A 27,631-nucleotide genomic window follows, 5' to 3' on the forward strand; every position below is an offset into this window, starting at 1 on the left:
GAAAACTACAGCTTCCAGCAAACATTTTATTTTGACTGTATGTCCCTCAGAAAAGTTAATTATGTTGTGTAGGAATTTATGTACATTTAACTTTGTCACGCGTCAGTATATTAGATTAAGTTCACTGTTCTTATTTTTAGAGGATCATGTATCTGTCACTAACAGGCTACAAGAGTACTTAAAGGACAGGTGGAATGCGCGTTTTAAACAAGGATTAGAAATGTTATTTATTAGGGTTAAAGGGCATAATTTGTCTGTCAACTTAGATATTGGGCCTCTTTCTAGGCTTGCAGCTAAGTATTAAAAAACTCATTAAAATTTGTTGCTAGTATGGGATAAACGTTACATATTTCAAAATCATCAGTTTTGTGTGAAGAAGACCTACTACATGGTGCATGTAGGTAGTTGTATGAGATAATTGCTCAAAACTAACCTGCAAATAACAGGAATATATACTAATATTTTACACTTTGAAGCCTGTTTGTATTGGGTCAGCACACCACAGCTGTCTCCACAGTGCTACAAACTTCTCAGACATACCAGTGTATCAGATGTCATTGGTAATATAAGACATTATTGAGAAGTATTGATCCTGTATTGCACCCCAATTAGTTTTGAGAAATTGCCCCTTTTAAAATATCTGGTCATTATTTAGTAAATGGCATACCTATTTCATATTACAAAAAGTTATTGCATCTAATAATAGAATCCAGAATATCTCACACACACACACACACACACACACACACACACACACACACACACACACACAGTTATTATTAACTTCATGTATTTTCACACTAGGTCTTGATCATCAAAGTAAGAATATGGAAATAAAAGTAGGCCTGAGGAAATTTTCCCTAACCTACTGTGCTTAATATCTTAAATTGTCACTGTGCCTCACCCATCCTTGCCTCACTTTATCTCCATAACAATGCCACAACATGTCTGAAAGTTCAACATCGATGTATCTCATAACAGTCCAATGTGGGATACTTCATCACATTGTAATTGTATAAAAATTACTTTGATAGTGTAATTATATTTACAGCAAACACTAAATGAAATAAAATAATTAAATAACACTTGTTTGTTGATAAATATTTAGTTTCCAGAAGATGCTCATTTTTATGAGATGGAGAGTCTCTGCATATCTGTTTTATTTATATCATACTCTAAATTAACCAGATTTAAATACAGTTATTGATTTGTGATTTATGTAAATGAATATGCAATTAACATGAATGTATTAATCATCCCACCAGCTTTTAGACATGTTTTGTAGGACATAAAAACAAGGTTTTACCCTACACTTCCTGTTAAAAAATCTCCTAGCTCAGACCTGACCGTGTAATTGGTGTTTGCAGTCCCGTTCCGAGAACCCCCCCGGTACAACCCCAGGCGTCGAACGGGTGCAGGTGCAGGTGGGGGTGGGGGGATGCAACACCAACACCAGCACCATCATCTCCACCACCATCCCCACCATCACTCCTCGATAAGCAGGGTTCCCGCAGACCCTCTCAACCTGGAGCTGCCTCCCTCTCCCTCCCCCTCGAACCGCTCGCTGCCCCCCTACAGCTCGGCGTCGTCCAGCCTGAGTGAGACGAGTAGCGGCTCTACGCAACCCAGTGCAGAAGATAGTGCAAGCTATGTCACAGGTAGGAACCACAACCATCACCACCGTCTGTATGCTTGGCTGCTTGCTTGCTCCTTCACCCTCACAGCTTGCAGCAAGCTCCTAATTGTATGTTTAGAACGAGTGTTGGCAGGCCCGTGTTGTGTTTCAGCACACCGGTTTCAGTGTGAATAAAGCTGACTACAATTACCTTTTTGTTACATATGGTTTAACATCAACTTTTGTTTTAACTGATCCTGAATGAGGATTCTTTAAATTGAAACTCAAGCTTTGAAATTCATGTATGCAAGCAATTTACACAATGCAAAAACACAAGAATACTGTGTGCAGATTCACACATTATGCCTGTTCATTCTAATATTGTTATTATATCTATACTGATCATTATTGGAAGGCTTAAACTAAAGTGAAAGTTTGAACAATGTCTCAGAATATTTATGCACTGGAAATACAATAGTGAAATAATAACAGTAATGATGATAATGATAACAATAATAATAATAATAATAATAATAATAATGCTATTGTACAGGTTCCTGAACATTCAGGTAAGTAAAAAAGTACTAAGATGTGCATATAATTACAGAAATGTGATGAATATTAGAAAGAAAGAAGTTGTTATGTGTACCTTTGTTTGTGAATTTACTACATTATAAGTGTCATACCCTTTCTCTAATTTTTTTATGTTTGACAACAATTTATTTCAAGGTAATACACAGCTGTGGTTAGGCAAAAGGGTGTCCGAGGAGGAAGTCTCAGTATTCAGGGATATGACAGGAACGATTATTCGTAGCAAGAAAATTTAGTAAACATGCAGTCTAAAATGTATCGTAAGAGCTATGAGCACTTGTTTGGAAGAAGGGATGTGTTTCACAGTAATGAAGACGAACAAGTGCTCACAGCTCATGAAGTATGCACTTTAGTTACTGTTTACTGGACATTTCTTTCTTGTTTTGATCCATACTGGTGCCTTTCATAATATGGAAAGAGCTTGTAGTAGAAGACTTGTTTCACATGATCAAAGATAAAGAAATGTTATATATCTTAAGGTATGCATTTGAGAGCCAATGTTAGACTCTTTTGCTTCAAATGATTGTCCCTTTCGTGTCCCTGAATACTGACTATTCCTCCTGGGACACCATGTTTATTGATTTTATGTTTAGAAAGGTCAGCATGAGATGTAGAAGCTCAATGTTTGTAGATGTAAGAAAATTTGTGTAACAAAAAGCCAAAAACATTTCCCACCTTTGCAATAAATTTGTAACTGATCGGATATTATGTAAAAGATACTGTCTTTCTCCTATCCATTGAGTAAATAAAAAACAAATTATTTTTACTACAATGCCTGAGGAGTCAATGCAGTAATGATATGGTAACATAGAAAGGCAACATAATATATGGGGAAGTGGAGTGGCTGTAGATGAGTAATAAATGCACTGTGATCCTTTGTAGGCATCTGTAGACAAATGTTCATAATCACAGAGGGTAGGTGATATTTTCTTGATGAATAATTTATATATTAAAGAAAGTGCTGGCAGAATGGGTACGATTTAGGAGTGGAAATCACTCACAGATTAGCAGAAGGATTCATTGACAGGCACACACAAAAGAGATTGAAAACTTGCTAGCTTTTTGAGTAAATCCTCATAAATTATTTAAAATGAATAATTCAGTTATATTACAGAAAAATGGGTCACAAACATCTGAGCATGCTGGGATGGTCGAAAATGGTTGGGTGGTGGCAACATTTTAACGTTCTGGAATGGTTGAACACAACTTCTTAGTGCTCTTTGGTGATGATGTAAGAGTCATAATCAAACACAACAGAATTGCAAAAACAGAATAAGCACTGAATGAAATAGTGAAAAGTATTATTGCGTTGTTCTTGGTAACCAGTATACCACTTAATTAAGACGAAAATGTACTTCATTCAATTCTGTACAAGGCAAGATTTCAGCAACTTCTCCCCTATGTCCAATTGCTAATTTTGGTGGCTTAAGCATTAGAAGTCTAGCTTACTTTGCACACATGGATGTTATGAGGAATAATTTTCTGGGGTAATTCCACACCTAAGCACGAGATGCCTCTCCTGTTGAGCCAGCAGTCAGTTTTCCTGCCCAGTCCAGACAAGTACAGAGGGTGGGTATTCTTGTCATTGGTATGTCATCTGTGATGTGGAGGAGGCACTGGGTGCAACCGGCTACATGTAGTGGCACACGTCAACACGAATGATGCCTACCACGTAGGTTCTGAGGCCATCCTCAGCTGCTTTCAGCGGCTGGCTGATTTGGTGAAGGCAACTAGCAATGCACGCAGGGGGCAGGCTATACTGTCTATTTGTAGCAGGATTGATTGTGGTCCTCTGGTTTAGAGCAGAGTGGAAGGTCTAAACCAGAGGCTCAGATGATTGTGCGACGGTATTGGATGCGAATTTCTTGACCTCTGCTATTGGGTACAGAATTGTAGGGTTCCCCTTAAAAGCTCAGGTGTGCACTACATGCAGGAAGCAGCTACTAGGGTAGCGGAGTACTTGTGGCGTGCATATGGGGCTTTTTAGGTTAGGTAACCCCTCCCTTGGGATCAAAGACGATTTGCCTGTTAAATCAGCCACAGTGACCTCAGAGAATCTCGGTCCTTGCAGATCAGCAATAGAAAAGATTAATATGAATTTAGTAAACTGTGGGAGCATCCAAGGAAAGGTCCCAGAAATAGTATCGCTTACTGAAGGTTATGATGCACAGATAGTATTGGGAACAGAAAGCTGGTTGCAACCAGATATCAATGACAATGAAATCCTAAGTTCAGATTGGAATGTTTATTGTAAGGATAGGTTAGTCACCAATGGTGGTGGCGTGTTTATTGCAGTGAAATATTGGATAAAATATAGCGAGCTTATCACGGATTTTGAATGTGAATTAATCTGGGTGAAGTGGAGTATCAAAGTATGGTCAAAAATGGTGATTGGATGCTTTTACAGATCATGTGGGTCAGGATTTTTAGTTGTAGAGTGCTTCAGCCAGAACTTGAGGAACGTCATTAGTAATTTTCCTGATTATGCTGTTGTAATAGGGGGTGATTTCAACTTGCCAGTTGTAGAGTGGGAGTGTTATGCCATGAGAACTGGTGCTAGCTAGAGACAGGGATTCGTGTGGCATTGTTCTGGTGTCTTGTCTGAAAATTACCTTGAGCAGACAGTTAGAGAACCAACTTGTGAGGGTAATGTCTTAGACATTCTGGCAACAAACTGACCTGGACTTATTGAATCAGTTAAAGTAGAGGAAGATATCAGTGATCATAATGCTGTGACAGCATCTGTGACAATGGGTCCTACAAGGAATGTATAGAAAGGTAGCAAGATATATTAGCTCGGCAAGGGTGACAGGATATAAATTTCAGAATATCTCAGCAGTCAGCATCAAATATTTGGTGATGAGGACAAAGATGTGGAGAATAAATGGAAAGAATTCAAAGGCATAGTTCAATATGCCCTAGACAAGTATGTTCCAAGTAAGGTTTTAAGGGATGCGAAAGATCCGCCATGGTTTAATAGCCATGTTAGAAAAGTGCTACATAAAAGAGACCACTTCATCTCAGATTCAAGAGAAGTAAAAACCAGGCTGACAAACAAAAGCTGAACGAAGCAAAAATGAGCGAAAGGAGAGCAATGAGAGAAATGTTCAGTGATTTTGAAAGTAAGACGTTGTCAAACAACTTGGGTAAAACCCTAAGAGATTTTGGTCACATGTAAAATCATTAAGTGGGTCAAAATCATCTATTCATTCTCTCAGCAACCACAGTGGCACAAAAATGGTAGATAACAGAGAGAAGGCTGAAACACTGAATTCGGTCTTCCGAAGTTGTAACACTGATCGTAACACTGCCCTTCCTTTCAACTGTTGTACGAATGTTGAAATGGCAGATATTGAGATAACTGAATGAGATTTTCACTCTGCAGCGGAGTGTGCGCTGATATGAAACTTCCTGGCAGATTAAAACTGTGTGCCCGACCGAGACTCGAACTCGGGACCTTTGCCTTTCGCGGGCAAGTGCTCTACCAACTGAGCTACCGAAGCACGACTCACGCCCGGCACTCACAGCTTTACTTCTGCCAGTACCTTCGCAGGAGAGCTTCTGTAAAGTTTGGAAGGTAGGAGATGAGGTACTGGCAGAAGTAAAGCTGTGAGTGCCGGGCGTGAGTCGTGCTTCGGTAGCTCAGTTGGTAGAGCACTTGCCCGCGAAAGGCAAAGGTCCCGAGTTCGAGTCTCGGTCGGGCACACAGTTTTAATCTACCAGGAAGTTTCATTGAGATAACTGATCGTGCAATTGCAAAGCAGCTACAATCACTTAGTAGTGGAAAGGCATCAGGACCAGATGAGATACCTATAAGATTCTATAAAGATTATGCAAAAGAGCTTGCTCCCCTTCTATCGGTAATTTATTGTAGATTGCTTGAGCAATGAAAGATACCTAACAACTGGAAAAAGCGCAGGTCATTCCCGTTTTTAAGAAAGGCCGTAAGACAGAGCCACGCAATTATCGACCTACATCATTAACATGAATCTGTAGTAGAATTATGGAATATGTTTTATGCTCAAGAATGATGGAAAAAAGATCTCCTCTATAAAATTCAACACGGATTTCACAAACAGAGATCCTCGCTGTGTTCCTCTATGAGAGCCACAGCACAGTGGACAATGGCACTTAAGTTGATGCTATTTTCCTTGATTTCAGTAAGGCATTTGACACTGTCCCGCATTGCCGTTTAATGAAAAAAATACAAGCTTACGATGTATCGGAGCAGACTTGCGATTGGTTTCAATACTTTCTTGCAGATAGAACTCAACATGTCGCTCTTAACGGAACAAAATCAACAGATGTAAAGGTAATATACGGAGTACCGCAGGGAAGTGCGATAGGACCGTTGCTGTTTACTATATATAATTGATATAATAGAAAGCATCAGTTGCTCTTTAAAGGTATTCACTGATGATGCAGTTGTCAGCACCAAAGTAGCAAAGCCAGAAGATAGTAAGAATTTGCAGAATAACCTGCAGAGAACTGATAAATTGTGCAGGCTCTGGCAGTTGACCCTGAATGTAAATGAATGTAACATATTGCGCATACATAGGAAAAGAAATCCACTACTGTGCAGCTACACTATTCATGACAAACAGCTGGAGACAGCATCTGCTGTATAATTTCTAAGTGTAACTGTCCAGAGTGAGCTTAAGTGGAATAACTACATAAAAACAGATAGTGGAAAAAGCAGGTATCAGACTCAGATTCATCAGAAGAATCTTAAGGAAACTCATCCAAGAAAGAAGTGGCTTATAAGGCACTTGTTTGCCCAATTCTTGAGTATTGTTAATGTATCTGGCATCCCTATCAAGTAGGACTGGTAGAGGAGATAGAGAAAATCCAACAAAGAGCGGCAAGCTCTGTCTGGGGTCATTTAGCTGGTGAGAGAGCGTTACCTAGATGCTAAACAAACTCCACTAGCAGACATTACAAGAGAGGCATTGTGCATCACAGAGAGATTTACTATTGAAATTTTGGGACAGCACTTTTCAGGAGGAGTCGGACAACATATTACTTCCCCCCCACAAACATCTGACATATTGACCACAAGAAGAAAGAGAAATTGGAGCCAATACAGAGGCTTACCGACTATCGTTCTTCCCATGCACTATTCACGAGTGGAACAGGGTTGGAGGGATCAGATAATGGTACCGAAAGTATCCTCCGCCACACACCATTAGGTGGCTTGTGGAGTATGATGTAGATGCAGATGAAACATGGTTTTGAAGAAGAAATTAGCATTCATAAACATAACACTAGGTACAAAAACAGCCTCCACTGTTCACATCTTGACCTTACTCTTGTGCGGAAAGTAGCAAAGTATGTAGCCATAAAAATATTTGGCCACTGCCCTTTTGAAGTAAAGGTGTTCACTAGATAATTAAAGTTTTAAATACAAATTTAAATCATTTCTTTAACATCTCCTTCTATTCCATAGATGAATTTCTGAATATTTAGTATGTATGTAGTTGAGTTACATTTAACAACTTTTGTTGTAGATTTTAAAAATTGAGGTATGTAAACTGGCAGCATGTATCCACATTTTCGCATAGAAAATGTATATTATGTGTATACCTGGTGACTTTTTCCTCATTATGTGAGCTACTGCAGATATGATCCACAGAACATGCAAAAAACGTAGTCAAACTAAACTGCTTTCTTATTGGCCTAAGTCAAAACCTGAAGGGCATATGATTAGCATACCATATATCACTTTCAGAACATTTGCTGGTTCATCTTAAAGTAACTATGAACTGAGTATCAAACAATGGAAAGTCCAGTTTGGAATATCAACAATTATGGAAAGGATAGATCACTACTCAGTGTAAAGATGACACGTTGAGTTGCAGACAGCACAATGGAAAGGCTGTTACACGTTAAGCTTTTGGCCAAAGCCTTCATCAAAAAAGAAAAACACACACACACACACACACACACACACACACACACACACACACATTCACACAAGCATGCACACCTCACACAGGCATTCCTGGTATCTCTGGCTGCTCAGGCCAGAGCCACAGTTGGTGGTAATGTGTATTCCCACAACTTATCTTGGTCCCCTAGTTTGGTGCTGAGTGGAAAGATTAAACCATGGGGTCAGATGATTCCGTGACAATCTTGAATTAGAATTCTTGACCTCTGCTATGTGGTGGAGAGGAGTAGAATGCCTTTCAATAGGTCAGATGTGTGCCACATGTAGTTAGTGGCTACTAGCGTAGCAGAATACTTATGGTGTGCACATGTGTGCTTTTTGAGATGGAGAAATGCTTCCACAGGTCTGATAAGATGCATTCCGATTTCTGACAGGTATGAATGTCAGTCCCATTAAATAGAGATGGTAGCATTCATCATGACAGATCAGATGAAGAAAATAATATAGTATTAGTGAACTGCAGGGGAAAGGTCACAGAACTAGTTTCACTTAGAAAGAAGGGTAATCCCTCATAGTACTAGGGAGAGAAAGGTAGCAGAAACCAGATGTTAATAGCAGTGAAATTCTAATTTCCAAATGGAGTGTATATTGCAGGATATGTGTGAAGCCATGTTTACAGAGAGAAAGATGGCTGAAACCAGATATTAATAGCAATGAAATTCTAATTTCCAAATGGAGTGTATATTGCAAGATAGGTGTGGAGCTGTGTTTACAGCCACAAATAACATGACAATACATAGTAAGGTTGGTACAAATTATGAATGTGAAATAATTTGGGTGAAAATCAAACATGGTATTCAGATGCTTTTATAGACCCCCCACCTCTGGATAAGCAGTGGCAGAGCATTTGAGGGAAAATTTGGAGAAGATTGCATTTAAATTTCCTGCTCACATTATAGTGTTAGAAGATGAAAAACTTGTCTGAGGAGCCTCAAGTGATTAGGGTGGGTAGTAGTGACAGGGAATTGTGTGAAATTGTCCTAAATGTTTGATCCAAAAAAACCTTGAGCAGTTCTTCAGAGAACCAACTCACGAGGATAATCTCTTAGATATTCTGGTTAAAAGAGACCTGAACTTTTTGACTCAATTAATGTAGAGCAGGGAATCGGTAATCATAATCCATTACAGCATCCCTGCATGCTTCTGTAAGTGAGATACTGAGATTATAAAGAAAGATATGAAGATAATTTTGCTTGGCAAGTGCAACAAAAAATACCTTCCCAATTACCTGAGCAGTCAGCTTGAACCATTCATCTCTGAAATTGAAAATGTTGAATATAAATAGACAAAGTTCGAGTAATGATCAAAGGGATCATTGTATTAACAATAAATTGACAGAGACCAGTGACTGTATGCTGGCTCCTATTTTGACTATATAAGAGTTGGCATTCTTCCTATATGTTGGTCAGGGGACCTTATGATGGCGTAATGTAATGCTGAAACTGGTTGCACAAATAAAATAAAGCTGGAAATTTAGCCGGCTGAAGGTGTTTTAATTCGACATTTTATATTGAACAACTTTGGTCCTGCAACTTTCTTGTCTAAAGATGGCCTAACAGGAAGCTCAATAGCTTTGTACAGTATGCCTAAGACAGGTAGTGCTGAGCAAAGTTGTGAGGAATGGGAAAGAGTAAAAAAAAAAAAAAAAAAAAAAAAAAGAAAGGTGGATGAAGCCAAAACTGATGTAAGGAGAGCCACATAAGAAGCATTTAAAGAAACTGAAAGTAAAGTTCTGTCTACTAATCTGACAGAAAATCCTGAGAAGGTTTGCTCTTATGTTGAATTAGTAAACAGATCAGAGCCAACTGTTCAGACACACTATAACGATAATGGCATCAAAATGATGGATGACAGGAAGAAGGCCAAAATATTAAATTTAATTTTCCAAAACTGCAGTTCCTCCTTCAAATCATCACACAAACGTCAAAATGACTGCTATCAAAATAAGTGACCACGGGATAGAAAATCAGTTGAAATTACTCAGCAGAGGAAAGGTGACTGGATCTGATAGGATATCAATATAGTTCTGAATAGAGTATTTGAAGAACTTCCTCTTCAAGTAGCATATATCATAGGTTGTTGGAAAAGTGAAGTGTTCCTAGTGATTGGAGAAATGTGCAAATTATTAACATTTTCAAGAAGGGTCATTGAACAGGTACTCAAAACTTTAGACATATATTGCTGATGTCAGTATGTTGTAGAATTTTGGAGCACCTCACATATTATGCTTGTGGAGACTGACAATCCCACCTGTGGGAATCAATATGGATTCAGTAAATAATGTTGGTGTGAGACCCATCTTGGTCTCTCTGTCCATTGCCAGAAGACAGCAGATAATGACACCTCAGTTGATACAATACTCCATGACTTCCAGAAGGAATTCAGCACAGTTCCTCATTGTCACTTAGGGAACAAAATATGAGTGCACACAATATCAAACCAGCTTTGTGATTAGATTGAAGAGTTCCTAGCAAACAAACTATTCCAGGTCATTTTTAGCAGAAGACAAATCTTCAGACGTACTGTAAAAGTAATTATGGATGTACTCCAAGGATCCACTATAGGGCAATTACTTTTCACAATATATCAGTATGTTCAGCAGATGATGCTACAATATATAGAGAAGTTGTAACACTAGGAAATTGTTGTGAAATGAAGAAAGGCCTGCAAAGGACTGACAGTTGGTGCAGGAATTGGCAACTGAGCCTAAACATAAACAAAAGTAACATATTGTGGATAAATTGGCAGAAAGATCCATTTATGTATGATAAAATGATTGCAGGCAGATGATGCATGTGTCAGACTTAGATTCATTGGAAGAACCATCAGGAAGTGTAGGCCACCCATGAAGACTACAACTAATAAGAACCTTATTCGAACAATACTTGAGTATTGCTCATCAGTAGGGAACCTGTACCAGATGGAATCAATGGAAGAAGTAGGGAAGATCCGAAGAAGAGAAACATGTTTCATCACAGATTAATTTAGTAAGTGTGAACACATAATGGAGATGCTTATCCGATTCTAATGTCAGATGCTACAAGAGAGGCAATGCACCATGATGTGGTTTGCTATTAAAATTCTGAGAGCATAGTTTCCTTGAAGAACAACCAATATCTTGTTTCCTCACACATATATCTCACAAAAAGAAAATGAAGGTTACCCTGAGGCTTACTAACAATCCTTCCCACAGACCATTTGTGAAGTGACCATGGTGCACAAAGTATCCTCATCCACTTGCCATAACGTGGCTTATGAAATATATATGTAATTGAAGAAATATTTCAGTGGCATTTTCGGTATTGTACTCACCAAATTCTTTTGTTTGTGAAAGGCTCTCCTTTTTGTGTGTCTGGTCACAATTAATAGTGCTCACTACAGTGGTTAAACTGTTTTGTTATACAGTTAAATGGTTGTTTAAAGTAGCAGTGGATAATATCATAATAATCACACAATGTTTCTATGAGACAGCAGCTCATCACCTTCATAAGCTGATGCACTGTAAGGAGCAGTACTGGGGAGCCAATTTATATGCTGACCCACCACAAAACTCCAAGCACCCAGAGGATGGGAGGGACTATAATGCCATTGCAGGGGAAGTTCACAGCCAGAGCCCTCTGCTGGAGAAACAAACTATTGACCCCACTCTGTAAGCTTAATAAGACAAGTTGTTATTACCCAGATTGACTGTCTTGGCCTTGAGCCCACATCTTTCCAGGCCACAGTTACTGTGGAAACATATAATGTTATACCTGGGAATCATTAGAGCAGTTATTATGCCAAGAAATCTTCAGACAGTATTTAATTGCATGGTTGTACATAACTTGTGTATGGTAAAGGGTGGTGATGTACTTCTCCCAATATCACATCACTTTGGTGCCATTTCACTAAATCTCCAAATCAGCTATAGATCAATCAGCCATCTGTATTGTTGTTCAAAAGTTATCAGTATTCTCACATAACCTCTGCTCAGTTCAAACACCTAAGTGAATGGATTACTGATTACTGGAGTGTGAACTATGGTCATGGGTTATATCCCAAAGATCTTTCCTCTACAAGTGAGTAACACTGTATGGCGTGACTGCCCAGTTGATACGTTCGTTAAGCTGTGTGCCCTCTTTAATACTATTCAAAAGGAGCAAGGCTTCATCTTCTCCCTTCCATTCATTTCAATAATCATTCATAATGGTACAACCAAGGCAGTCATGCAATACAGAAACGCATTTCGCACAGTATGATGACACCAGAAGATGAATCCTAGTCCAAGTCTGACGGAGAGGGGGAGTGGGGGGTGGGAGTGGGGTGGGAGGGTGACATTAAGAGAATGCTTTTTAGTTAATTAAGAAATTTTAATTAAAAAATTCTTATATGACCATTATATTTCACACTTCCTAAAAGAGAGTAAACTAGTGTTATCAAGTGATATGGGCAGGTGTACTTCCTTGATATGATACCAATTCTGGGTGTTTTGTAGATCTGCAGTATGCAACCAAATTAATTCTGTTTTACAAATTATTTGGTTAATATCCATGTTATGGTTCCATTTTATATATATTCTAAAGAGATGTGTTTCACAACAGACAAGAGCTTGGGTGATACAAGTGACATCATCAGTGATAGTTCTGGAGTTGGCACAGCCAACAGTGACACTACGAACAACTCTGTCATTCTCCCTGGGACAGCTGTTGTGTGTCTTGAGAACTACAGCTCTAGTCTCCCAGGCCATCTCCGCATTTCTCAGGGGGATATTCTTGAAGGTAAGTAATGTTGAATTACACATGTATAGTATTAACTGCAAGGTTGTAACACAAAGTAGCCTCAGTCACAAACATGAAGTTTAACTCCCACCCCCAGCCCAAATATTATGTACGATAAACATCATAAAATTGGCAGTACTAATAAATATATGAGTCATGAGAAAACTATAAGGACTTCTACCAAATAGAAATGAGGAAAAAAGACCTCTCACTTGCAACAAACATTGAGTGGCAAACACACACATGTAGTAGTGACAAAAATACACAAGCTCTTGTGCATGCTGTCATTCTTCTTCAGTGGGCATGCATGCACGCGTGCGTACACACACACACACACACACACACACACACACACACACACACAAGTGAGTGATTGTTTTTCCTCATTTTTATTGTTGTTTCTGTCCCCAAATTTTGCATTGTCACAATATCATTATATCTGAACTATAACAAGAAGAATTTATTATTTTAAACATTGAGAACTGGATGTATTTCATTCAAAATGAAAGTATAAAATAGATTTATACCTTATACTGATAACAGTAAGGTGGAGAAAGTGAGCATCTGATGAAAAAGGAACAACTGGAGCATGAGGGAAGAAAATGTCCCTCCAAATCCCGCACATAAGGTACAGGAAAGAACACTGAATTTCATCTTACTAATGTTTTGTTTCATTATTATTTGGTAGTGATCCTATATAAGTTAGTTCACATACACAAAGAAACATAGCGTACAAAAAACAATGTATTCAACAGCAGGGCTTCCTTTAGCTTTATGTAATGTTACTTTGAATATCTGTTGTGTACAATGGTTAACCACAACTGTATTGCCATACACTCTATTTGTCATACATTTTTATAGATATGTAGGTGACTCAAAAATGGTCATTTGACAGAAACTGGCTGTATTGAATAACTAAACATTACGACACCTTTTCATGGTTGCATGATGATGTTCTTATGTGTTTTAATTTGGGCTTTTTAACAGCCCTGCTTCAATCGTTCCCACTTTTGTGGCTGGTAAGTTAATAGTCCTCTAGAATAACAAAATAACTAAAATAGAATAATTATGACTATTTACTTTAAAGCATAAATGCTATGCATACATAGAAACATACATATCCCTATTTACAAAGATTAACATTAAAAATAATGTTACAATTGTAAGTTAAAGGCATCACACAATTATGTTATACATACATGTTTCATATCACCCAAGGTCTGGCAAAAAGAAACAAGACTGCTCACGTTACTCATTACTAAACAAATTCTTGTTGTGGCAATTTGGATTCATATTTTTTTGCTTCTTCTTGAACTGTGTCTTCAAAATGTGACAGGTCTAGTCAGAATCGATCATTTCAGAAACATTGGACAAGCAGTTCACTATAGACATGTTCTTGCACTCCATTAGAAAATGATGTGAATGAGATGCGAGACAAGACTGATGCTGAAAATCAAATTTATCAAAGTGGGTGTCATAAAGTAGGATTGGTTTCGGTTCATACATGCCTGCAATCATTCCATCCTCTGCTCAGAACATTTACATATGTCATTTTCCTTGAGGCAGCTCCAATATTTATGCCAACTGGTTGTTGACAAGAATATGTCTGTAGAAAATATTCTCCCCATTGCCAGGAAGTTGATAGATTTTGGTGAATCCTGTCATATAGACACAGGTAAAGGCAAAAATCACATGCACACTAATATGCTACTACTAATTCTTTAGTTATGAGAGCACTCTCGTTTCTTTTTTGACAATATACGTATGATTAGACAAAAATAATTCTTTAAGAATAAAGGGGAAAACTAGATTATGAGTCCTCTTGTACACTATAGCTACAAAATGAGAGCATATGCTTCAAACCTGGATGGTGAACATCTATATGTTTTGTATTGTTGTTTGTTTATGTCTTTGTAATAGGGGTTAATGATGTGGCACCACTGATTTTGATGCACTTACTGCCAGCTGTCATAGAGTTCTCACAGCTTTATAAAACTTCACAGATTGATGCACTTGATCTAGTAATTCCAGTATTTCACAGCATTGTGCATTCCTCACAATGTTTGCTATGTACCAACACTGTTATCTGTGTAGATAAAAACTTCTCATCATCTGCTGGAGGCATATATTCTGTTGATTTATTTACACTATATCCCTGAATTTACTGCTTTTGAGGAACAGCTTTCTCTTTATTCACAAACATTGCTTGTTATTAAATTTTCGACAATTGATAATTGTAGTAGCCACCAGAAAGATTGCGGGAGGCGCACATTGGCACGGCGCGTCACGGACGGTAGTTGCCGCAAGTAGAGTCCCGTCCACCAGAGGGCACGTGAGAATTCGGACGCGACCTCTGCCGGCATGACAACAACAACAACAACAACAACAACAACTCCGGCAGCACGGGCTGTGCCCAGTCATTTAACATCGGGCATGCCTAGGACACAGTCCCGGTCTACGCTAAGTGAAGTGCGACGTAAACGTGAACAGCGTTACTACACAATTGGCGACGAGTAGGGTCATTCTTTCGCGTGTTGCGTCGTTGTTCCGGTTTCGCAGCTTCTCCATGGCATGGAGGATTTGGTGTGAGTTTTGGTTGCGCAGCAGACGGAACTCATGGCCACCATGAAACAAGTGCTTCCCGCGTTGCTCTCCACGCCGTCTGCTCCAGCGCAGTTCCCTCCTCCCTTTCCCCCGTATGGCGAGACGGCAGAGGATTGGGACGCATATGAACATCGCCTTCGGCAGCATTTCCAGGCGTTTCATGTTGCCGATGTGGAGGTATGTCGGGCTCTCTTCTTGTCTTGGATATCTCCCTCGCTGTATCAAGTTTTGCGGCAGCTAGCGCCGTTGCAGGAACCCTCGTCCTTGTCTTTTGACGCATTGTGTTCATTGCTGTCTTCATATTATCGCCGCCGCACGCATGTTGTGGTGGCTAGGGTCGAGTTCTATCAATGCAAGAAACAGCTCCATCAGTCTTACTGGGCGTGGGCCGCTACCCTGCACTGTCTCAGTCGCAAGTGTCATTTTGTCACAGAGCAGTCGCGAGAGTCGTACGCCCACGTTATGGTACACGACGTCATTGTTCGTTCGGCACCTGATAGGGAGGTCCGGCAACGGGCCCTGCAGTTAGAAAACCCTTCCCTCGAGGAAGTCCTGTCCATTGCTCAATCGTATGAAGTCTCTCGCGCAGTGGGTCAACAGCTGGAAGAGTGGTGCGACGTCGCGGAGGTTCAGGGCGGCGCGGCCGCGTCCACTGTGTCAGGGGTGGACGACGTGCGAGCCGTACCATCCGGCCGTTACGGCCGCTCCCGCACGGCGCGTAAACAGAATTCCGGGCGCCGGCCCCTGTTGCCGTCCTGTGCGTCATGCTATATACATCATGATCGGTCAGAGTCCCCCCAGCGTTGGGCCATTTGTCGCAAATGTAATAGAAAAGGTCACATTGCTAAAGTTTGCCACTCAGCCTCAAAAGAATCGAAGGAAGCAGGTACAGAGGACATGGACGTTGACATTCAGGAAGTTTCATCGGGCCAGGCTCCCGACGCATTTGCACGCAAACTCTTTATCGAGGTGTCGGTTCGGTTGCGCCGGTTACAACTGCAAGTCGATATGGGTGCGGCAGTTTCGTTGTTGAATGCACAAACTTATTCCGACCTTGGATCGCCCCCGTTGGCGCCAGTTTTCCGGCGTCTACGCGGTTATGGTAAACAGTTCATTCCCCTACTGGGTCAATTCACTACCAACGTGACTTACAAATCAGTCACTCGGCCTATTACTTTTATTGTTGTCAGTGATGCGAGCTCAGCTAACCTTTTTGGCCTGGATGCCTTTCAAGCTTTCGGTTTTTCTATCGCTGACACCATACAGTTGGTCTCCGAAGACGTTCCCTATCAATCATTGGAATCTTTGATCTCCGACTTTCCAGATATTTTTGAGGAGGGCCTGGGGCGTGTTTCAGATTTTGAAGCTCACTTAACATTGAAGGCGTTGGCTCGCCCACGTTTTCTCCGCGCGAGGCAGATCCCCTTGGCTCTCCGCCCTCAGGTAAAGGAAGAGCTAGACCGGCTGACAGCCCTAGGGGTCGTTCTTCCCATTTCTTCCAGCGAGTGGGCTTCGCCCCTCGTTATTGTAAGGAAGCCCTCGGGAAAATTACGTCTTTGTGGCGATTTCAAGGCCACCATTAATTCCCAATTGGTGGTGGACACCTATCCTTTGCCTCGTGCTGATGAATTGTTCTCCTCCGTGGCGGGAGGCCAATATTTTTCGAAAATCGATTTGTCGGAGGCTTACCATCAGATACCACTTGATGAGGACTCCAAACGGTTGGCGGTCGTCAACACCCCGTTTGGCCTTTACCAATACCAGCGGTTGGCCTTTGGAATATCCAGTGCCCCAGCGATATTCCAGCGTTATCTTGAGCATGTCACGTCGACAATTCCTCATTGTATTAATTACCTTAGTGACATAATTGTCACAGGCCGCAGCACGAAGGAACACTTGCACAACCTTCGCACCCTCTTTCTCAAATTCAGGTCTGTGGGCTTGCGTTGCAACCTGCATAAGTCAACCTTCTTTCAACCATCCATTGAGTATGTGGGCTACACCATCTCTCGGCACGGTATCCAGCCACTAGGAAGTTTGGTCCATGGTATCGTCAACCTTCCTTGGCCCGCTTCGCTGAAAGAGCTACAAGCTTTTTTAGGCAAGATAGCCTATTACCACCGGTTCATTCCTAGGGCTTCCACAATAGCCCACCCCCTGTACTGCCTTCTGCACAAGGGTGTTCCTTTTGATTGGTCGCCTGCATGCGAGTGAGCGTTCACCTCGTTGAAGGGCCTCCTCACGTCAGCCCCTTGTTTGGCTACTTTTGATCCCCATAAGCCATTGGTCCTGGCTACTGATGCTTCGCAGTATGGGGTGGGGGCGGTCCTGGCCCATCGCAACGCAGATGGTTCCGAGCAACCACTGGCGTTTGCGTCTAAAACGCTTAGTCCCGCGCAGGCCCATTACTCCCAGGTGGAAAAAGAGGCTTTGGCCATTGTCTACGCTGTTACCAAGTTTCACCCTTTCTTGTATGGCACAAAGTTTCAGTTAATCACTGACCATAAGCTGTTAATATTGTTATTTGGCCCCGCCTCTCAGATTCCAGATAGGGCGGCCCACAGACTACAGCGCTGGGCCTTGTTCCTCTCTAAGTACCATTATGACATTCATTTTCGCCCTACAGGACAGCATGCCAACGCCAACGCTCTTTCCCGTCTTCTGGTGGGCCCGGATCCTACGTTTGATCGAGAGGAGATTATGTGTTTTCATTTGGATGTGGCGTCCCGCCAAGCGGTTGATGGCTTCCTGATCACTAGTTCTCGAGTCACCTGGGAAACGGCAGCTGACCCGGTTCTCCAGCAAGTAGTTCGCCTCATTCAGCAGGGGTGGTCATCCCGCCCTCCGGGCCGGGCCTCGGACCCTCTTCGTAATTATTTTCTTCTACGGGACCGCCTCTCGGTCTTGGACGGCATTCTCCTTCTGGCTACCGATGATACAGCTCCTCGCGTGGTTGTTCCTGCAAGTTTACGACGGGAGGTCCTCACGTTATTACATGAGGGGCACTGGGGTGTTTCCCGTACTAAAACCTTGGCTCGCCGACTGTGTACTGGCCCGGTACTGACAGAGAAATTGAGCACTTGGTGGCCGCCTGTTCCCAGTGTGCGAGCCAACAAGCATCTCCCAGGGCAGCGTTCTCTTCATGGCCGCCGGCAACCCAAGGATGGGAACGTGTTCACATCGATTTTGCGGGCTCGTTTCTCAACGGTTTTTGGCTCATTGTCATTGATGCTTATTCCCGATTCCCATATGTGGTTCGCTGCTCCTCAACCACTTCAGAAGTTGCAATCCAGGCACTAGCAAAAATCTTTTCTGTGGAAGGTCTGCCAATCACCCTGGTCTCGGACAATAGACCGCAGTTTATTTCGCAGACCTTCCAGGATTTTTGTAGGCGCTTCGGTATTCGGCACATTTGCTCTCCCCCCCTTCCATCCACAATCGAATGGGGAAGCCGAGCGCATGGTGTGCACATTTAAGATGCAGATGAAAAAGTATGTGCACGAATTTCCTGCGGAGGAAGCATTGACGTTTTTCTTGACGGCATACCGGACCGCACCAATGGGAGAACGCAGCCCCGCAGAGCTCCTCCATGGGCGTCAACCTAGGACTCTGCTGCACTTCCTCCGGCCTGGTCCTCGCCAGTCTTCACAAAACGGAGTACCTGGCTTTCCACAGGGTATGTCGGCCTGGGCCCGTGGGTTTGGTCGCAATCCACGTTGGATACCAGCGGTGGTCCTGCGCCGCAATGGCCGCCAGCTCTATACCTTGCAGGCGGGGGACCGGGTGGTACGTCATCACCAAAATCAGCTACGTCCACGTTCGGGCAGCCACCCTCCGCCCTCTCTGACACCGGCTTCCCCATTGCCGGCACCTGTGTTGGTTTCACAGGGGACATTGCCTCCTCTCCCCGCTGTGCCTCTGCCGCACTGCGATGGTTCTCAGCCTTGGCAGCCTCCAGTAGCTCCAGCACCGGCATCGCCATCGTTCGAGATGCCCCAGCGAGAGCCGGCCCCCCCTAGCAGGCCCGGTTTCTCAGGAGGTTGGTTCACCTGTGGTCGTCCCTTCCCCTTCGTCCCCGCCACTGGGTCTTGCCCCTCCCGGGGTGGAACAGGATCCGGAGTTCGACAGCTTGTCGCCCGTTCTGTCCCGGGCTCCGGTTGTGGGACGATGGGGGCCTCTTCATGTGGGTCACTTCCAGCCGTATTCAAAGGTTCATGTTCGAGGGTTGGCAGATCCCCTCGACTCCGGCCATCCAATGGATGTGGAGGTCATCGCTCCTGCCCGACGCTCCACCTTACGACGCAGTGGATCACAGTGGCTTCACCCCCCGAAGGAGGAGGAGTGTAGTAGCCACCAGAAAGATCGCGGGAGGCGCACATTGGCACGGCGCATCACGGACGGTAGTTGCCGCAAGTAGAGTCCCGTCCACCAGAGGGCACGCGAGAATTCGGACGCGATCTCTGCTGGCATGACAACAACAACAACAACAACAACAACTCCGACAGCACGGGCCGTGCCCAGTCAGTTAACATCGAGAATGCCTACGACACAGTCCCGGTCTACGCTAAGTGAAGTGCGACGTAAACGTGAACAGTGTTACTACAATAATCTTCAAGAGCTTTATAGTTCGTCATAGGTAGCACATCGTAGTACAAATATCTGTTACACTCCCTTCTCAGAGATTACAACACTTATAGCTCAAAGACTTGGCCAGACTTTTCTTGAATTCAGTTCCTGTACATTGTACACTTTTTATGCCCCACCCCCTTTTTCTCAAATAAGGAACTGGTTAAAATTTAGGAAAGCTTGAGATTCAACTGTACTTTTGGTTCATGTGTTGTCCCTATATTGATGGTAGGTAAGCAGGTCGTTCTCTTTACTTTCCAGTTTTGTTTTATATTACATAAGATAAATGTATTTCCAGTTTGATTTTCTTTGTGTAACAGGAGAATAGAAAGCAACTCAGAGCTTTCACTGTTACAGTAACAGGCTCAACTGACTGTGGTCTCCTAGAGGGCACCTTGCGTGGTCAAGGTACAGGGTTGTTCCCAGCACACTGTGTACAAGAGGTACGTCTACGCCAAGGTGTGGTGCCACCACCAATATTGCCACAGCCTCCGCCATGTCTTACTCGGCCTACTCCTCCCCGTGTGCAGGGAAGACGGGAATCAGTGCACAAGCATTTTGCAACAGCACCACGGCTAAAAAAACAGTGAGTACTTTTTCTGGTGACAATTTAATTCAAGAGTAATTATTTTAACATAAAAACATTTTAGAAATAGTTGCTACATTCCCATGCAAGTCAACCTAATGCTGAATTCTTCAAACAATTGTATTCACATAATTCTGTAAACCAGTTTGTGGTGATTAGTGTTAACACATTTTCGTCCAAATTACACGTTCCATTTTGCATTGACAATAAGATGAGAAATAAAAATATTTCCCTCCATGCATCATATGAAACAATATTCTCTGCACTAAAGACAAGAAGTAATGATGTATCTTGTTTATTGCTGAAAATAAATGACAAGTAGTGACAGTCATATTCCAGCTTGTCTTTTAGTTCAAGGCACTGAAGTGAACATGTGGGAAGCTATTTACAACAGTCTTGACATCTAAAAACTACAGACCTCCTGACGATATTTACTGTCTTTTGTAGTTTGTACTCATTTGTGTTCCTTCATCACATGCAAGGCCCTATGTTCATAGAAGGTAACATTAGACCACATACTTCTCATAGTAAGGTGATCATCTTCATACACATATCTGATATGTGGACTATATACACATATGACTTTTCATGTTTTCCTCCATCGCCATTTAATGGGATCCGTATTTCCAGAAAAACAACAAATCACCAAGTGAGATGGTGACCCAGTGATAAGACAATAGACTTGCCTTTGGGAGGACAGTGGTTCAAATTCTTGGCCAGTCTTTCAGGTTTAAGTTTGCGATGCATTATTAAAATCATTTAAAGCAAATGTTGGAATAGTTCCTTTGGAAGGGGCACGACCGAGCTGCAAGAAAGAAAGATTAGTGTTTAATGTCCCATCAATGTTGAGGTCAGTAGAGATAGGAGCACAACTCAGGTTAGTAAAGGATGCATAAATAAGTTTCCATGCCTTTCAGGGTAACCAGCCAGGCATTTGTCTTAAACAATTTAGGAAAATCACAGAAAACCTAAAGCTGGAAATTTGAACCATCATCCTCCTGAACACAAGTCCATTGCGCGTGTCTCAAATGACCTTATCATCTTCTTTCTTTCTAACCAATCCCCTACTTTCCCCACCTTGAATGAACTTACAAGCTCCAAAAGCTTTTTTCTTTTTACCGGCAATACTAAGAATTTCGCTTTCTGAAGGTACACACTGGCCAGCCACTCTCACTCTACTTGTAATTCAAGCAGTTTTTCTTATTTTCTATTAAATTTTCCATCAGTTAAATATATAATTAATCATGTAGACAATGGTTAAAAAATTTCAATCATCAAAGTACCAGACAACTGGAGAACCTAATATTTACCAACCATAAACTTACAAATTGAAAACAACAAAACTGAGCACTTTTGTATTAAATTATCACTGGAGTGTGTTCATAACAAGCTGTGCAGCTTTGACTTAAAAGCAAGGAGACCATGTAAATAAGCTGTTAATATGTTATCATTCCAAGTGGCTTCGAGAGGCCACTACATAACTGCACAATTTAGCATGTTTAATGTAAACAAAGTGTATTGTCCCTTGCTAGCAGACATCACACAAATCAAATTGCTAATACTTAGCAGACATTTTGCAGCATTGTTAGCAACGCTAGACAACTATCTTCAAAGAGAAAGCCACATATGTCCTCTGCTATATCTACAGAAGTAATGATCAGAGAAAGTGTAGGGTCCCCACATGCTTCAGTCAATGGATAGTGAAGAAATAATTTTGCTTCATATTTGAAGCTCTATAGGCATGCTAAAATCCACTGTTTGGCAGCCGCAAGGCTGCGCTGCAAAAATATTCATGTGGATCCCATGTCACCCAGCAGTTTAACATGATGTCATCTTTATCATTCCTACAAGTTTTCATATGTCTTCAGATCACCCTCCATTAGGCTGCCTTTCCCTATCTCTTGGAATCCAACAAAGAACTGTCTTGGTCCATATATCAGCCATAACCATAGCTCCATTTCCCACTCACACCAATTCATTTTCATCGCAGGCACATTTCATCAGTAAAGAAAGTAGCAAAATACAGATTTTACAGTATAGACAAGAAACTGCCCAGAATACCTAATACTTTTCATAGGGATGCTAAATATGTATTGTAGCACTACAATGAAATTTCAGATCTCATCAGGAAGTGGAACAAAGAAAAAACTCCTTAGAAAACTTAAATATGGTAGATACACAAAATTGTCTCAGTATTTATGGTAGGGTATGTTACTTACATGGTATTTCAACAATGGAAAATCCAGGATGGAATAATGACAGTATTATGGAAAGGACAGTTGCTACTCATGTTATAACAGAGGTGCTGACTAGCAGATAGGCATGACTAAAAACTGTCAAACAAGTAAGCTTTCAGCTAGAAAGGCCTTCATCAGAATTAGACTACATACACATGTACACTCATGCAAATGGAACTCACACGCACATGATGGCAGCCTCTGGCTGGTTGCGGCAGCCAGAGACTGAGGTCGTGTGTGTGAGATGTGTGTGTGTGAGTGTGTATGTGCATGTTGTCTAATTCCAATGAAGGCCTTTCTAGTTGAAAGCTTACTTGTTTGGCAGTTTTTAGTCGTGCCTATCTGCTAGTCAGCACCCCTGTTATAATGTGAGTAGCAACTGTCCTTTCCATAATACTGTCATTATTCCATCCTGGATTTTCCATTGTTGAAATACCTTTTTAGCCAAAAGTTTACTTGTTTGACAGTCTTTTGTTGTGCCTTTCTGGGACTCAGCATTTATGTGGTATTTGTTTGTCAGAGGCTCCTGGATGATTTACCACTTTTATATTGTTTTTGGTGCAAAGAAATCTAGTAATAACACAATTTTGGAAACAATAATAATTACATTTTATTGAATGACTTAATAGAAATAACTTCAAACACACACACACACACACACACACACACACACACACACACACACTGATCATGTAGTTCTAATACTGCGTGTATATTTCTTCAAGAAGAAAACTGCCAAACATTTTTCAAGCAGCAACAAAGAACTGCACTGCACTTCACTCCTGAAACAGTTATCTCCAAGATGATGTTCATTTGTATGAGATGTTGTCATAATTGCAATGATCCTCCTTAGAAAGAAGGACTTTAAGTTGTTGTAAATGATCCCATTTGACTTTTCTGATTTTCAGTCTTTCTTTGTATTGTTTCGGGAAGCAAGGTTTTCTAGAAATTTTTCTTGGTTGCCTTGGTATTTCTTGCCACACTTTGTTGAAAGATCACTTGTAGTAAATAATAATTTTTGGATGGCATTTCATTGCCTTCAGGTCCATAGCTATAGGCTCATTTTTACATGTCTAATTGAGTCATATGGCCACAACTTTTCTCTGATAGTTGGTGAAAAAGAAGTAATCTAGGAAATGGACTTCGTAAGGTTGTTGCCTTTTTCCCACCTCTTCATATATCAAGCCGGACTGGCTAGAAAGTGTAACTTCACATCCCTTTAAGCATGTACTCAATGGAACTGTGAATGAGTCACTTCCTATCTGAGTATGACCTACTCCAAAACTGTTTGTGTCATCATTACTTCTGTATCAGTTGCTAATCTTTAAAGAGAATTTGATAATATCATATTTCTGTTCCAATATTTGCAGCCATCAGAATGCAGAATGACTTGGACAGAACTGTCCTGAATTGTTTTGGACAGGGTGTCTACAATATACGAGGTAAAATTTGATGCAACCAGTTCACCTCGTGTTTCATTGAACCAGTAAAACACCACATCAAGACTTTCTAAATTATATGTTGTAAAGTGATGAACAGGCAAGTTTATTTTATAAGAAACTGGACTTTCATGTAAAAATGCAGCTATTTTCGCAGCCCAGAAGTCCATGGTGTACACTGAGCATCTTTCTTATGTACATCTTTTTGCAGCCTTGTCTTGTCGTTGTGTTCTTTGTGCTGCTTCCACATGTCCTTGCTCAAGCTTCCAAGCCGGTTACTACAACACAGGTTGCACTGGCATTTCTTGGTGGAAAATAAGCTAAGGTCGCCATCCTTGAAAATCAAGTTAAAGATGGAATCTTCTCCATATTACATATTTCCTTGTAGATTTTGTGTAGCTGTTGTTTGCATTGTAGAAAAGGAGCAAGGCACAGGTGGAGGAAGATTCCTGGCAGTAATATGATGGCAGTTTTAGAAGGCACGCCAGGAATTCTTTTATGAAGATTCTCTCATCTTTTTTCTTTGTTTTATTTGAGAATGTGGCCATTCTGAATCAGGGCCCATCCCATGTGTAGCATTATCCGGCCAACATTGGATAGTCCATTCTGTAATCCCAAGAGTAATGAGAAACATCTTATTGAATATTTATGTTGTCCCATCTCATTTCTCAAATGATGTGCCGTTCCTCTCAGATTCTCTAGTGACCTTCCCTGTACATTTGCTTAGAATTATATCCTCAAAACTGATTATATAATTCTTCGTCTGATCCCACGAAATGTTACCCAGAATGTGTTAAATACTGCTTGCATATTGCCAGCAGAAAATTGATGACACTTGCTTGGAATGGATTTCTGACACACATTTGACGCACATTGAACATAACTTTGGTGCCTTTCTTGGAATATTATGAGTAATTTTGCCACTTTGGCTTTTTTTATTTCTTATACACGCTTGTCTGTGCTTCTCATAATTTTATTGGTGCTTTTCTCCCAGTCTTCAGGGTAGGCTTTTAAACTTCCTATTCCTGTCACTGCTTAAGTCACCGTAAAATTCATGGCCTCCACTTTCCACATCCTCACTTCTGGTGTCTCTGATAACTTATCTGAATCATCTGCTAAACAGTGAGCACCATTGTGTAGTTATGGGTGTGAAGTACTGACATCTCCAGTGGCAGCTGTGACTGCTCTATCGTTTTGAGCATTCCTGGATACAGCCAGCGAAATTTCTAAATAAAAAAAATTGTAAATCAGCTTAATAAGATCCAAGTTGAAGCTGTAATTCGTGTATTTATGATAACAACTATATCAGTAATGTTATTACTAAGAAAACAAGAAAAATTACCTGTGTCATTAGACAGTGCAGAAAATGTGACAGAGAGCCCCATAAATGAAATAAATTTTCTTCTGTGCATGTAACATAACTGTTACTACTATCCTCACCTGTTGTTCATTCTACATTTATAAGGGATGCTACAATAAAGGGTATGTTCTAAAAATATGTAGCAGAAATGACTAAAGTACAAAATAAGTCAAGCTTTCCATTCTGATTTATTGCACAATAAGGCACCTGTGGTACTACTAAGTTTCATAGTTTTACTAGACTGCTGTGAATGCAAGCTAAATAACAATACTGCTGACAGTCACTCTCTGGAAGGAATGCTAATTTAGACAAGAAACAAATCTTTCTTCAGTAAAAAGTTCGTCTTTTAAAATGCTGTCCATTTTCATGAACTGAAGCTGCAACCAAGGAAACACTTTGAAACATGGCAGATACATAGTAAGCAAAAACAGTGTGCTGTGTCTGTGCACGATTATGCATTTATGTGGAATTGTTTACCACATTCAAAACACCCTAGTCATGTGATATTTCGTTCTTTTGCAGGTACATGTAATTTTCAATTACTCTTACAGTGTCATACACACACAGTGTTGTTTTAGTGCATGTTTTTGATAAATAATTAAAAATTCAGCATTCGGGTGGTAACAGCAAATGTGCTGAAAGTCAAGGATATCAACTGACTAAGAAACATAAAACTGACAATATTTCAGTTATGTGGTATTGTTTGTTCATTGACAGTTAACATTTTCTGTTTCACTCTGTTACCAGATCAGTTTGTTTTTCTGTCTCTCCTAGTAGTTCAACATGCATCTCTTTATTTCGTGCTGTAAAACACTCTTTTATTTTTATTATGGATTTCACTGTGAAAGTCTCTTGTTTCATGTTCATAAGTCAAAACTGGTAACACACCTCTGTTTCAAACAAATTGAAAGTGTAGTTTTTAATTTACCAACACAATTTCACACTGCCTTTACTCTTCAGTTGCGTGTTTCAGTCATTGTCTTCAACTGCCACAAATTTATCAGCTAGTTTTATGAATTAGTTGTTAATTTGTACTATATTCATTTCAGTATAACCACAATTGACTTTCAAACAAATTGTATTAAGTTCTTCCATTCATTGTTTCCATGTTTGTCTGCAATAAAGGCAAACAGTACAGTTTCATCATCAAAATTAAGGTGTGTTCCATTAACCTGTATTCCTTCTCTGTTTCTTCAGTTCAAACATGTAAACAATGTCTGTAAATCTGTCTGAGAATAGTTTTGATTATAGGAAGTTTTCTTGTGCTCTCGTCTTTCGTTTCTGAAATACCCACTAACCTGATGAGGCTAGTGGGAGCTCTTACAACGACTTTTATATTCTTCAGGAAATAAAATAAGTTGAATCAGTGCCTTGTGTCCTAAACATTGAATTGATTGAAACTGGGCTGAAAACGTTTTTCAAGGCATAAATCCCAGGGAAAGTGCTAATTCATATTCATTGCTCAATTCTATAATTTCAGTCAGAACTTGCATAGGTACATTGTGATACATCCACATCTAAATCCAGTTTAAAACATTCTCTGTTACTTCCTCTTGTATTTGACATTAATTCAATTTATCCATTTTGTTAATAATCAAAACCTTTCCCATCAGTTTACTTTGAGAGAAAATAACTAGTAACTGCCATCCAAACCTTTACAAACGGCATACAATGAACAGACTGCCTGTATCAGGAAGTGGAAGCCTAACAGGGGTGTGTGGCAGTATTGAGCCACAGACCTACCTGTTGGTTCTGCGTCTTCATTATCTATCTGCACATCTTCACCCTGTCATATTTACCTAACCAAACCTGGAGTACAGCTGCTAGTATGTTGCACTCCAATGTATGAACTCTGACAATAAATTATTC

The 27,631-nt window shown here is 40.8% G+C and overlaps 1 protein-coding gene across 1 annotated transcript in view; it reads left to right on the forward strand.

Moving 5' to 3' along the window:
• Window positions 1-27,631, forward strand: part of LOC124606563 (SH3 and multiple ankyrin repeat domains protein 3) — a 147,307-nt gene that overhangs the window by 74,249 nt on the left and 45,427 nt on the right. The window contains exons 8-10 of the mRNA XM_047138546.1: window positions 1,368-1,658; window positions 12,734-12,910; window positions 20,498-20,726. Coding sequence (XP_046994502.1) covers window positions 1,368-1,658; window positions 12,734-12,910; window positions 20,498-20,726 — 697 coding nt within the window. The remainder of the gene's footprint in view (window positions 1-1,367; window positions 1,659-12,733; window positions 12,911-20,497; window positions 20,727-27,631) is intronic.

This window comes from Schistocerca americana, chromosome 3 (genome assembly GCF_021461395.2).
Source record: "Schistocerca americana isolate TAMUIC-IGC-003095 chromosome 3, iqSchAmer2.1, whole genome shotgun sequence".
Lineage (NCBI taxonomy): Eukaryota > Metazoa > Arthropoda > Insecta > Orthoptera > Acrididae > Schistocerca > Schistocerca americana.